At 40.5% G+C, this 13,978-nt stretch overlaps 1 protein-coding gene across 3 annotated transcripts in view; it reads right to left on the minus strand.

Moving 5' to 3' along the window:
• Positions 1-5: 5 nt before the first annotated feature.
• Positions 6-13,978, minus strand: part of LOC130187326 (proenkephalin-A-like) — a 25,867-nt gene continuing 11,894 nt past the window's right edge. For all 3 annotated transcript variants that reach the window (XM_056404816.1, XM_056404815.1, XM_056404817.1), the window contains 2 exons: positions 7,685-7,947; positions 6-3,132 (listed from right to left, as the gene is read on the minus strand). In XM_056404816.1, coding sequence (XP_056260791.1) covers positions 2,479-3,132; positions 7,685-7,831 — 801 coding nt within the window. In that variant the 5' untranslated portion in view covers positions 7,832-7,947 and the 3' untranslated portion in view covers positions 6-2,478. The remainder of the gene's footprint in view (positions 3,133-7,684; positions 7,948-13,978) is intronic.

Consider the following 13,978-nt stretch of genomic DNA (forward strand, 5'->3'; position numbering starts at 1 on the left):
AAAAGAAATAGCAAACTATTTTATTGTAGTTTTCTCTATACACATTTTGTATGAAGACTCAGAACAATGGTTTAATGTTAGAAATGTCTGAAATGTACACTGTATTCACAAATTCATTTTTTTTGTGTCGAGGTCGACAGTGAACCGCACAAGCACACACACATGCACGTGCGCACACACACACACACACACACCCACACACACTCTGCAATCACCCACACACTCATATGCATACATTATTACATCTCTTAATCAAACACTAGTTAACACTATTAAGATGCAAATGAATGGTTGTGACCTACTTAAATATCCTGACGACAGAACAAATGACCATATTTTTTTCACCCAAGCAGAAACAACCTTTTCTGGATAATACTGACCATAGTTGACATGCACAGTTCATCCTATTCCTCCGTTCTTCAATGGTCCATTAAGATGGTTTTCGGGGCTTGTGTCATTAACAGACCTCCTTTCCCATCCTACGGTGCAGTACACACCCAATGACCCTGGAAGTTTCCAGATTCATGCACTTAAGTGCAAAGTGACGTGAACAGCTCTGCAGATGTTTAATGTTTGAGAACTGACTGGGGATTAGTTTCCTTTTACTTCTGAGTTCCACCTTAGCAACTCTGTAAATTATTGCTCCCTCCTTTCTGTAATTACAGGGAAAGTCAGGGACTGTATGAAAGTTATTGGAGGGGAAGGACGGTCAGAATTGAACCTATTTTATTCATTTAGTGACAGTAATAACATTTTTAAGCAGCTCTTTAAAAATCAAGCAGCATTAATATTTAACATTGTGTGGTTTGTCACAATATTAGGCAATTTACAATTCCAATACTAATATAATATAAATTCATCCAATCAAATATTGGGTTGGCTAGCTAGTCCCAACAATCGGATAATACTGTATTAGCTAGTGAGTCGCTAGCAGAGCAATATCATACAGGAGCCAGGTGTGTGGTTGGATTTCATCAGGTAAAACTGTGAAAGCAGCTCTGTGTCCCGTCACCACATCCACTAAGCCACACCCACCTCTGAGCGATCCAATCATATCTAAGAATTTGATTTAAAAGATAAAAACTGTTTCACTTTAAATTTCAGTGTTTAATTCACTTACAGTTCTGAATGCTTTTGTTCTTTTAGTTATCAGTAGTGAAATTAATTGTGCCAATTTATATTTATTAATCTATATTTAGATTTTTTAGGAATTTTTAAGGGGGAGTAATGCTGCTTTTCTAAAACAAGGTTCAGCCCCCCTCCCCACCACACCACAATAATTTCATACAGTTTCTTAGATGGTTGGAAAATATGATGAACTATGAGGTGTCATTCAGAAACTACCAATACTTTTTCTTCTGATGTCTTTGTTTGACTGTGATGGACAGGTAAGTTAAGTATGAGCCATATCAGCCATGCTAATTTCTAATTTCTGATCCCAAGTCAGTATCCAAGGGCAACATGTTTGTTCCTCAGACACTAGAGGACAGTATTGTTCCACTGAGAGGAACATAAGGAAACCTGTCAACCTGCTGCTCATTTCCTCAAGAGAAACTCATCACTTGCAAGGTTTGTATTGACAACTTCCACTTAATGGCCAAAATCAGAAAGCAATAGACAGGAAAAAGACTTTTCTTTTTTGTGTCAATACTCAGAATGAAGCAATGGCAACACGGCTCTTTGTTTTTTTTGAGGAGACGCAGAATTTTGGTGAGTTTGAGTCCAGAAAACCAATTTTACATCCTTTGTGTTAAATTAATTAAGTGCCTTTAGCAGAAAATTGGATTCTCATACCAGTAATAAACAGTTTGTGCTCCAGCAATCCCACTGTCACCGTATTTACATCTGAATGAACCATCTTAAAAGCACAGTGCTGGTCCACTTCCAATTTGCTTTTACTATTTGTGTCTGCTCTGACATGTGGGAAGCTTAGCAGTTACAGACCTGTCCAACATGATTTGTTTTAAAAGGGGACGCCTACATATTGAAACATACGTCCATTTCATGAGAGCTGGACATCAGTTATCGCCCCTCATAAGACAAACTACAGAGTGCAAAAAACAAACAACAACTGCTGAAGCCGTAATTAAAAGTCCCATCCACACAGGCATGAAAGTGCAGTCAACATGATTTTTTTAAATGTCACACCCTCAGGTCTGAAAAACCTTGCAGTGAACCAGTTTTCCAATCTCATTTTGGCCCCTTTTATTATACCAACACACAAAAATATATTCAATTGCACTTCTCTAATTCTTTTATTTCACAGAATGGCATGTAAATATGCTTAATAAGAAGGACATCACGGTCAAAACATTCCTTGTTACTTAGAGACACGAAGAGAGGTGCAGCGAGATGGCGGAGTCTGTTCATCCGATGACGATGACGACGTCACAGTTCAAAACTGGCGTGAGCTGCTGAAAACATGATTGATTGGTTGAGGTAACTGGGGCAGGATACTGTGAGAGCAACAGAAACACGTTACAGTTTGTTTTGCCTCCAAACCCGAGTTACGGGGATGCTGTTGAGCCTGCCGCTGCGGCTGCTCCTCATGCCCAGGTACTGCCTGAGCAGCTGGTTCACCCGTTTCTGACTGTTCCATTTGCGGGCAGATTTCCGGACGCCTATGAAGCCGCCGTAGCGCTTTTGTAAGGGCCTCATGGGTGAGCCAATGAGCTTCCTGTACCCATGGCGCCCTCTCTGAAAGCCACCAAAGCGTTTGGATAAGGTGACAGACTCTGAGGTGTCACCCTCTTCCCCTCCTAGCTGGCTGTCACTCTCCGCATTCCTCTCCTCCCTCGGCTTCATCTCTTCATCCAGCAGACTGAGATCCAGGCCCTGCAGGCCCTCCCCCTCCTCAGAGGTTTCCAGCAGTGATGAGTCATACTGGACACTGCGCTGCTCGAGTGGTGTCTCATCCCGATCCCCCTCCTGGAGACGCTCTGCGGCTGCAGACTGCAGCAGTTCACTGTCAGAGTTCAGGTCAAGAGAGGTCAGCTCCAGCTCCTCTCCTGTTCTCTTGAGCAGAGCGCCTCCCTCAGGAAACATCGGATGGCGCGACATTTTCACAGCACGTTTACACACCTCCCATGTGAGCGAGGAGGAGACATGACCCTCACACTCCAACAAACACACCTGCAAACAGAGGAGAAAGAGGGATCTGTTAATGTAGTGTATACAAGGATTCATTTGAGGAATGATTAGAAATTTTAAATTCTGGTCAAAGTCCCATTATTTTTGTTTACTTGTGGTGGTGTTGACAGTTTTTAGCCATGGCATCAGTAGATAGTTTTAAGTGGCAACCAGGTCTAAGAAGTGAGAGGTAATTGAAGACCTTATTCATAGATTGACCTGCTCTTGAGTTAAGCTGCTGAGCCTGGTGGTGTTTAATTTGACAGTATTGGGTCCAATATCTCATTACGGCCACACAAAGGAAGACATTGACCCATAATTTGCAGGTCACAAAATGAAGGATGCTAACTGTTACAAGCTAGCAGCTTGACATCATTGTTCACATAGTTAAATATACTGTAGATGCTTAAAGCTGCATATTTGATCAGTTTTTACATCCGCGTAGGGTTACAACTGACAAATAACACAGATTATGACCCTGTAACGTTGACACGGCTAACCTGTTAGCAAGCTAGCTGGCCGTTTTACACATCCAGCAGACATGTAACATTAGCATTAGCATTCGTTTAGAGTCGTGCTTCTGTCAACCTGATGAATATAAGTGCAATATTCATTCTTCTTTTAGTTTTCCTTTGGTGTTCACCAATTCTTGAGAGATAACTAGCTTCCTAAACTCTTCCTGTGTTCAGCAGCTAATTCCTAACTTTATTTGCTGCAGGGCAAGTAGCATACAGTGAATTTACTGGAGCTTTTTTACTGAAAATAGCTGCCTGCTACAGCTGTAAGTGAATCTAAAGTTGGCAGGGTACATAAAGACATTTGACCTATTACTCATATAAATATAATGATGCAGCTGTAAAATGTACCATTGCCCACTTCCTGAGCATAGGTGAGGGTAAAAAACTTACAACACAATGGGAAACAACTGAGTCACCGACTATAAGGATATACTTATTTATATCTAACAAGAGATGTTTGCATCTAGAACTTGAGTGCCCGTTTAATATTAATCATTAATATATTGCCCATGGTCAGCATTTCGTTTAGGGAATGCCATTAATGGGACTGCTGTGTTCAGCGTATATGGAAAGTTATGTGCCAACGTGTCCATCATTTGATAAATGTGACGTCTACATCTGCAAAAATGATTGACAGCACAAAACTGGAAGAAAATTACAAATCAGTTTGAAGGACAGCAGCAAAATGATGTCCTTTGCTGACAAAATGATGACATTTTCCTTCCTGATTGGCCCCTTCAACTTCAGGTGATGATGTTTTTGCTCTTAAAATGACATATAATGATTTGGAATTGAACTTTTTTATATAGAATGAACTTTGTTAATGCTGAATCACTGACTCACTGTGCAGTTTTAATGACCTTCCTGTCTTATTATCATCACACCTGACAGTTTGGCTTCAGGCCAGAACACTCACTGCTTGCTCACCAGTATGGAGGTAAGGACATATTCGAAGTTTTGAAGTGCATTTTTGTTAATAAAAAAGTTTCTTTTTTTAGCGACATTTTTCAGTCTTTGATTTTCGACTAACTGGGAATAATTTTGCTGATATTTTTAACCTGCTGACTTACTCAAAATAAGGTCATTTTATACCCGTAAATGTAGAAACACAGTGCATTTGTTTTTTCCTCTGACAGAGCCCTCCAACTTAAATTTTAGTTGGAGTTAAGAAGCAAATCTCATTTACTCGTCAAATCTCGCTCAAATTAGATAAATTGCATTGTTATCGGAAAACCTGCTCACATGAAAGGAAAGTGAGAAGAGGGAGTTCCGCTGTGAATCTATCAACGGAAATTAATTATCCATCGTAAATGAAATGAGCACACCAGGGGATTCTCCACGTCAGATCAATGGAGCAATCTAAAGGAGTTTATGAGTGAGAGCAGATGTGTGTGTGTGTGTGGGGTGGGGGGTGGGGGGTGGGGGGGGGTGCACGCAGCCATGTATTTATAGGCTTGTGAGGACCAGAAGATTTAAAAAAAAATGGGTGAGGTTGCTTCAAAGGTTTTAATTTTATTAGGAGGTAGGTCAGAGTTTGTCTTTAAATTCAACGTTAAGGTCTGAATCAGGTTTAGCTTGTTGTTACATTAGCTCTCTCACTCTCTCTCACTGTCTCTCACTCTCTCTCAACCCACCCTGGGTCCGGTTCTGCTCGAGGTTTCTGCCTCTTAAAAGGAACTTCTTCCTTGCCACTGTTGCTCATGGTGGGAATCGTTGGGTCTCTGTAATCAATGTTATAAAGAGTGCTCTATTTGAAAAATGCCTTGAGATAATTTCAGCTGTGATTTGGCGCTACATAAATAAAAATTGACCTGAAAAGTTCTCACTTACAGACATAAATCTGGAGGGTGAACAGATCAGGTGAGGTAAAGGCCACTAGTGAATTTGCTGTGACCATAAACTTTCTCCCGACCTTAACGTTAATGTAGTTGTACAGATACTTTGGAAAGCGGGTATTTCGAAAATGTGGAAAAGATTTCCAACAAGGATGTTTTCGTCTGGTGATCGAGTTGATTAATACGTCACAAGACAAGCTGGGAGTGTGTCTGACCGAAGGCACTGACTGCAGCCCACACATGAAGAATTAACCAAAAGGAAGCAGCAAGACGAAGATGCAGTGTAAAGAGCTGGCTGTCATAGAAAGGGGCGAGACACTGAAGGTATATGAGCGTTATACACACAAAAAGAGAAGCTCAAACCCTGCTTACTGTCTCACCTCCACACACCTGGCCAAATGCTACAGAAACACAGAACTACAAAAGACAACAGCCACAGCACAGATAATTAGCACAAACGCAAACAAAACCTGTCATATGTATTTAAGAATGGCGTTATGCAATGAATGTAGTCAGAGGACGGTCAATGTCATATGTCTGTGTGTTAATGTGTGTGTATGGACGCATGCACAGGTGTGTGGTCCTGCATGAATAAATCAATGGGTCCTGACATTATAATAAACACTGGCGGCCTCACACACACACACACACATGCACACACACTTTCGGTCTGGGCTGGAAACAATGGAATTGCTCAGTGGATTCCATCTGTGGCTCAATGGGAAGGCGGCTAACACAATGAGGAGCTGATAAAATGTGTCAGTCACCGATGTAAGCCTGGGCTGATGATACTGCACAGCAGTCAATTACATAGTTCTATTACAACTTCCAAAAAGGTCCCAGCTGTCTTTCTCTGCATCATTATCAGCTAAATTAGCCGTCCTATAGTTATTCATGGACGCCCACAGACTATTTTTACCAGCTGATGTGTCTCTGGCTGTTTGGAAATGAGATTGTGTGCTGCGCTGAAGTTTTAGTTTGAGTTCAGAGAGCAATCGCAATCTCTCAGTGCAGAGGCTGCTATCGCATGTTGGTCACGAAGCACTGCACAAGCGCTAGTGGATACTTAAACATGCAAATAATAAAATAAGGCATTTCCTTCCAGGTGGAACCATGTATCTCCAAACAGTCAACTGTTGAAGAACTCTTTGTATTTTTGGTTGTTTGTTTGTTTTAGCTCAACTCCCTTCAGTCCTAAAGGGTTCCTCACTGATTTATAGCCACTACACAACAGGTGTAACTTACTAGAGGGTTCACTTTTTTATTCATTGTGGTCTATTCTATTGGGTACGGTTCTAGTAATTTTGGGTAAGAAATGATCATGATCTGTTAAATGTGAAGCTATATCCAGGTTAGCTGTCAGGCTGAAAATAACTCAACACAATTAGATGGATTGTCACGAAACTTTGCACAGACGTTCATGATCACCAGAGGACGAAGATTACTGACGTTGGTGACCTTCAGACTTTTCCTTGAGTTCCACCAGGAGATTAATATCTTTGTTTTTTAAGTAAAACGTCTCGAGATCTACAAGATGGAGTTGCACAAAATTGAACTGATACCTCTGTCTTCCTTTTTTTAATTTTGTTTATTTGTAAAAACTTTGGTGATCCCCTGAGTTTTCCTCTGGCGCCATCAACTGGCCAAATTTTAATTTCACACTAACACTAAGAAAGCCCCTCGTCCCACTTATTTCACTCATTATATCACAATGCAACTTAGTGAACAATGACCTGCTGGGAACTTGAGGTGCAGCCTTATTTATAACAGGTGGCTGAATGTGTCACTTGGACGAGTCTCTGATGAGCAGATCAGATCCACCTGTGTCACTTGAACACATGCTTCAATGGACAGGTTACAAGTCAATGAAATCTGACCTTTTGTACAGAGATACACAAATTGACTTAAATTTTATTTCTGACCTAGAGCAGTGCAAAATCTTTAATGTTTCTTCTTCTTCCTGTGTTTTTAAATGTTTCTTAAATTAATCTTGAAATAAAAATCACTGCATGGGAAAAACACAATAATCACACTGCCCTCTGCTCCTGTATTAACAATCACAAACACACCTCTGTAAAGGTGTTGGGGCTTGTTGCAGCTGTACCCACGCACACTACAGCTTTGACAAGGTATTTAACAGAAGCTTTTATCAACAGAGACTCACAATGACTAACAGTGACACACACACACACACGTACTCACCATGGTGTTGAAGGCTTGCTGCAGCTGTTGCTGCTGCTGCTGCTGCATGAGCAGACCGCAGGCCACACACTCCCCCTGGCAGTCACTGCGTCCAGGGGTGAAGAGACATGCCAGCAGAACCACCAGGCACCACAGAGGGATCTTCATCGCTCAGCACACCCAGACAGGCAGAGACAAACAGGAGCCCAGCAGGTAGAAAACACGAGTCAGGGTTCAACAGCGGGAGGATCTGGGAAATAGAGCCTATGGGATGTGGGTCCAGTCTACAGGGAGAGAGCAGACAGAGTAACAGGAACATTGCGTCAATTCCGATTTATAGGGTTGATTAGCTGGATTCAGGCGGTCAGGCAGAGCGTCGGTGGTGGGAGAGTGTTCAGCCAACTTCAGGAGATGGACAATGTAGGTGGGACGGAGAGAGAGCACAACCCGAGGCAATGAATTAGAAAATGGGTATTTTCCAGTGGGCAGGAAGCGGCCTCTCTAAGCTGCAGGGTTGGATCACAGATGAAATCATACAGCGCAGGTTTAAAGATTTAAAAGTATTGATCTGTGATTGCAGCGATTAGCTTTAAAACACAACACGGGCCGTGGTCTGTGGCTGCAAGAACCCTCAAGCAACAATTTGAAATAGAAATAGGAAAAAAAAATTGAAATAGAAAAGGTAAGAAGGGAGAAGGACAGGTATTAGTGTTAACTCCAACCAAGACACCTGAGGTGAAGAAATGTTTAGACTGTAACACCTGACATTGTGGAGATATGACGAAGGAGATGTGTGTGTAAGCTGGAGGAAGATAACTGGAGGGATGAATAAACTCCAGAGGATCCCCGGTGCCTCCGGCTCTGGCGACAAATTTGTGAACCAGGTGCTCAGAGTTTGTTGCTTGACCTCCACTCCCTGACCCCCATCAATCCGAACACCCACCGCTGTATCATCCAATAACACTGAGATAACGAAGCCACTCAGATCATCATAGATTGCTTCTGCTGCCACAACAGAAACATTTGCGACGGCTCCTGCAGGTTTATGAACCAAGACAAGGCCAAGGTGTAGCCTCATACTTGTTTGCTTTATCTTGTGCTCACTAAATTATGGGAGTTTAGGAAGTTGATTCCTTTTATTAACAATTATGATTCACCCTTCACCACTTGAGTCACTTAAAATTGAATTGACTGATTTTTGGCCGTTTGGGAGCAGCTAATTTACACATGCATCAGTTACACAACAATGTTAGCGTTCCTTTGGAGGCGTGTTTCTGTCCGCCACACAAATCAAAGTATTCACTCTCCCTTTTAGTTTTAGCTATCAACTCCTGAGGGAAATATCTGGCTCTTTAGCAGCTAAATGCTCCACTACGTTCACTTGCTTGTTGCTGACACTGTGTGTCTTGCTGTTTGTTGCTGGGCAGGTAGCGTAAACACATGAACACATAAAATGCTGCGCCTGAAAATGATCCTGAGAGCGTTGAGGATGAACCAAAACATTAAAAAGGTGTGCGCCGAAAATCCAAAACAATGAGCAGAAAGATCCAAAAATCCTCCGTGCAGCTGAAGGAAACTACAGATTCAAGTTAATCCTCTTTATTATTAATATAATAATGTATTGATATAATAAAATATTGATTACAGCAGCTTTAAAGAATGCCCTAATTGAATTTTCCCTGACGTATCTACAGCGCGCTGCACCTTTCCCCAGTGACAGGTTGTAAAAACATAGCTATTCCCATTCATGGTAACCTATTCATTTATTTCATGAGCAGTAATGGTCTCAAAGCCTTAGTCTGATTTAGGAATTCTTTGTTGCTCTTCTTGCCATAAATGCTTTCAGGAAACTATTTTAGATCTTAGCTAATTGCTAATACTTCCTGTAATTTCTTTTAAAAAAGAACTGATATTTAACTATAAAATCAAAGGAGAGTCCCTGGAGAAAAACTGTGAAAGTTGTTGCTAATTAAAAGGAAAAACAACACGTGTTACCTCAGTTCGACATATATACAATAAAGTTTCCAATAACAAATTAATATGGCTGAATATTTACATGGATTTCATTTACAGCAGCTGATTTCCAAATCGTCATCACGTCATCAGAACTTTGTCTCTACCGTCCCAGTATTTACATCGTTCTTGACAAGAAACTTACAAAGACAATATAAGGAAATTATTGGGCCCATAAAACAAAGAATTGCCTTTTTGTACATACACTGTATATGCAGCCAACATATTACTATTCACTGTTGGGCAATGCCTCCTGAACATTACGTAAATCAAACTAAAGCACAAGTACATGTTATTGTATATAACTCTTTATGGACACTTATCATGGAGGCATTTTTAATCTCAATGGCTAAATTTTCTAAATTTACTTTAAAACTTTTTTATTCCTTTCTGATTTTGAACATGTTAAAATAGTTGTGTGTGATGTCTTCTATAGATTTTAAGATGATAAGCATACTAGAAATAATTTAAATAGTAGTAGGACTACTGTACATTGTATGCTATCAATAGAAGTATTAGTTGGTGCTGTTCAAAAGGATATGTTGAATATCAGTTCTGAATTAAAATGACAGCACATCACTGGAATCAAAACTAGAGGCCATAATGCTCAGGTCAGGTGTGGATTTCTAATAACAGCAAAAACTTAGGAAAGAAGAAAGTTGGATAAAAAAAATGGTTCATTTGTAAATGAATCTGCATTTACGAGTTTCTGCATCGAATATTATTTAACATTTAAGATGAAAAATGCTGTGAGTGTCTCGTTGACTCACACAAGCTCCCATCTGGTCCAAGAGGAATTCACACTCGATGTTTGAAGACAGAGACGGAGACGAGTGGCAGAAGTCACGGATAACAACACAATAATCCCACAGTAAGGACGAGGTATTGATGAGAGTGAATAAAAATCTTTGAGAGTAAATGGAGCGGGGGTCGTATTGATGGGTGCATTGAAGTAAAGCTAAATAAATCTGTAAAAACTAGCACAGCGTGACCATGCTGCTTTACAACTGCACCACATTACCACTCATAGTCAATAGCATATGAACCAGGTCCTGTGTGACTGGCCCATTTACAAATATATAAATGGCTTTATGGGAAATCATTAGGAGGGACCTGTTTGTTTGCTTTGCTGAGATTTTTTGTGCAGTGATCATTTGCTAGCCTGCTGACTAAGCCCATTTGATATTGTTATGTTCTCCCTTAAGTGGCCTTTACTGAGTAAGTTAAACAAATGAGTAAACCAGCAGAATGCAAGTGATGGCGAAGGCCCTGAATACGCTCCAGCGACACAAAGACGTGGCTTTCATTAATTAAAAATGCTGTACCAGAGTGTATTAACATAAACAGACATTCAGAGCCACTCCGAGCTTTTTGTCAACACTGTTATTATTGAGGGAAGTTGTGCAATGTCATGCTCTCAGAGCTTTGTAATTAGACAATGAGCGTCCATTTGTTCACTTTGACACATTCAGATGTTCCAATTAGAATATTGTGATTACGGCCTTTGGCTAAACAATATGGGGACGGTATCAGACAGTATCTGAGGCGCCCACAACATATAAAGACAGACAGACATAAAGCCAGAAATATATAATATATATCCTCATGAGGCTGTGGAAAGCTCTGACTGTTATTTACAATCTTACAAAACAGTTCATCAGTACTTCCAAGTGTTAGTTTCTCTGTATTTGATTTACTTCACAGAAGAGACAAACCACACATGTATTAGATAAACCTTTCAAATTAGTTGCATCTGATCCTAATTTTTTAAAGCAATGGAGCTTTTCAATTTATAAAGGACTGTTACCAAATTTCCGTTGTGAGTTAAGTTGCATTTATCAATTATCTTTAATTAGCCTGCAGATTTGTTGATGCACTTAGCTGTATCCAAGAAGAGTTGAATCGAGGGCAACTGGACTTACAAAAGAAGTGATAGAAAAAGAAGCCAAAACAACAGTTAACATTGCCACTGCTTCCCGCCTCTGGAGGCAGCTCTTAGTGAGTAAAGGAATAAAGTTTCTTCTAGACTGGTAAGTAACCAGCTGTTAATGCTAACGCTGGTTATTCAGCGAGAGCAAAAACATACAAGTCAAGTGTTGAGGAGAGTTTGGTTCTTGATAACCGCTAATAAAAAGAGTTTTAAGTCATGACTGTCAGGGTTTGTCAGGTGTGGGTCAGTTGGTATACACGAATGGAGACATCTTAGACTGATATATTAATGTTTGCATGCTATATTTGTAACCATGCTTTGGTCCAGACGGAAATATTTCCAAACCGATTGGATGGATTCCCGTGGAAATCTTGTGCAGTCATGGTTCCCAGATGATAAATCCTGATGTCTGTGGCGATCCCCTCACTACTGCCACCATGAGGTTCACACTGTAGCTCGTCTCAACAACAACTGAATGGCCTTATCTTGAAATTTGTTACTCACATCCATGTCCCATGCTAACGTGCTGCACTAAGATGGTGCTGACATACGTGGTAAACATCAGGAAGTTCATGTTAGCATGTTGAGATTACATATAGCTCAAGGCTTAAACACAGCAACACAGAGTCAGAGGACTGGCTGCAGGCTGCAAAGCCTAAATGCAATACTTTGATATATGTCATCAATTCTATAGAATCCATTGGGAGCTCTCTCTCTCTCTTTGTGCTCATGGTAGCAGAATAAAAAAAGTAATATTACTAAAAATGTACTTTCTTACTTCACTAAAACAATGTCAAAGGTCTCACAAAGGTAAGAAACCACAGACTTAATGTTGAAATGTTAAAAAATTACTAATAAATTTGTAATAGAAAGTCTTCCTTTAATGGAAATACCTTTGGGCACATTGGCTGAGCAAACACTTACGGATGACTCAAAGTCGTTCTACAGCCAAGATGAGATGAGGCAGGAACAGTCTGTAATTGTTTTGCTATCATACTTTCATCTGCTTGCTGTAGGATTACCAAATTGGCCTGTCACCATCCCAAGGACCTCCTCACAACCAAGAGCCAGAAAAGAGTCACAGCTTTCCCACATCTCAATAACTTCAAATTGAATCTGTGTGACACTTTGAGCCATGAAGCTACACACTCCTGTCTCTGCTTTATCTCAGTAATGATTCACTTCTCCGTCTTGATATTGCCACAGGTCCATTTCAGCCATTTCCCCTTTGCCTATGAATCTGCGTACTTTTTTTTTTTTTTTTGTAACGTGTCATATCATTTGCATAATCTGTGTGACAGAGCAGGCGGTTGCCCGGGTGCAGGCGGTTGCCCGGGTGCAGGGGGCGGTTGTATGATGTAGTGTACACAGACAAAGTCACGATCGCTGGGGAGGGACGCCCGCTTTACACCGGGCTTTCCCCCAGGGGAACCAAGACAGGATAATTCATCCAGGAGCCTGAGAACTCATTGCAGGAAGAGTTGCATTTAAAAATAGATCTTTGCCATTTATAAATATAAACAACCTTGCCCTTCTGAAGGAACGCTGGCATGAAAGCAAAAAATAGATTGGACCACAGCAAAGAGCCCTCTACTTTTAGATGAGTCTTTCCATCTGCAATCCACAAATGAATGCTTTTATCCACTCTTTTCCAAAACAAATATACTGTTTTGTGCTTCCATTAGAGTTAACTAAGACCATAAAAGTGTTTTCAAGAGGGAATATTTTTCCCTTTGAATCAAACAGGAAGCAATCAGAGGATTCATGAAAGGGCCACTTATCTCATGCATTTGCTTTTGTATTCTGACTACATTTTTTTGTCATGGCCTGAAATACATAAGAGAAGGAAAATAGGAGTAAGGCTCCACCTGTTTGCTGTCTCCCAAGGGACTGTATGAAAATTATTAGAGGTGGTGGGGGTGTCAGAAAAGGGGGCGTTATCTTTTTCTTTTTGTTAAATAAGTAAGGAGGATCTTTCATCTGTATTTTTAAATTATTTATTTATTTTTTGTGCAGCATTTGTTGTCATAAATATATTGCTTTTAAATATTCAGGGGAGGGAATTGCTTTTCCAACTCAAGGAGAGAGCACAAAGAAAATATAAATAACACAAGTGAGAGTCTTGCTTTTTAATAAAAATACTTTTTTTTTTTTCCTACAGTGCCGAATATGAAAAGAGCTTTTTGTTATTCTAGCGAAAGCGAACAAATGAACGCATGAGAGTGGAGTTCGAGGAGCCGGCACACGGTGCAAAAAGTCCCAAAGTGAAGTGTATTAATGAAGCTAATGGTGGGATAAATTAGCATTAGCAGCTTTAATGAAGGGTGGAGAGGGGGCCAAGGTGTCATGAATGTGAGTGGGGGGGAGAAGAA

The sequence above is a fragment of the Seriola aureovittata genome, chromosome 19 (assembly GCF_021018895.1).
Source record: "Seriola aureovittata isolate HTS-2021-v1 ecotype China chromosome 19, ASM2101889v1, whole genome shotgun sequence".
NCBI classification, from domain to species: domain Eukaryota; kingdom Metazoa; phylum Chordata; class Actinopteri; order Carangiformes; family Carangidae; genus Seriola; species Seriola aureovittata.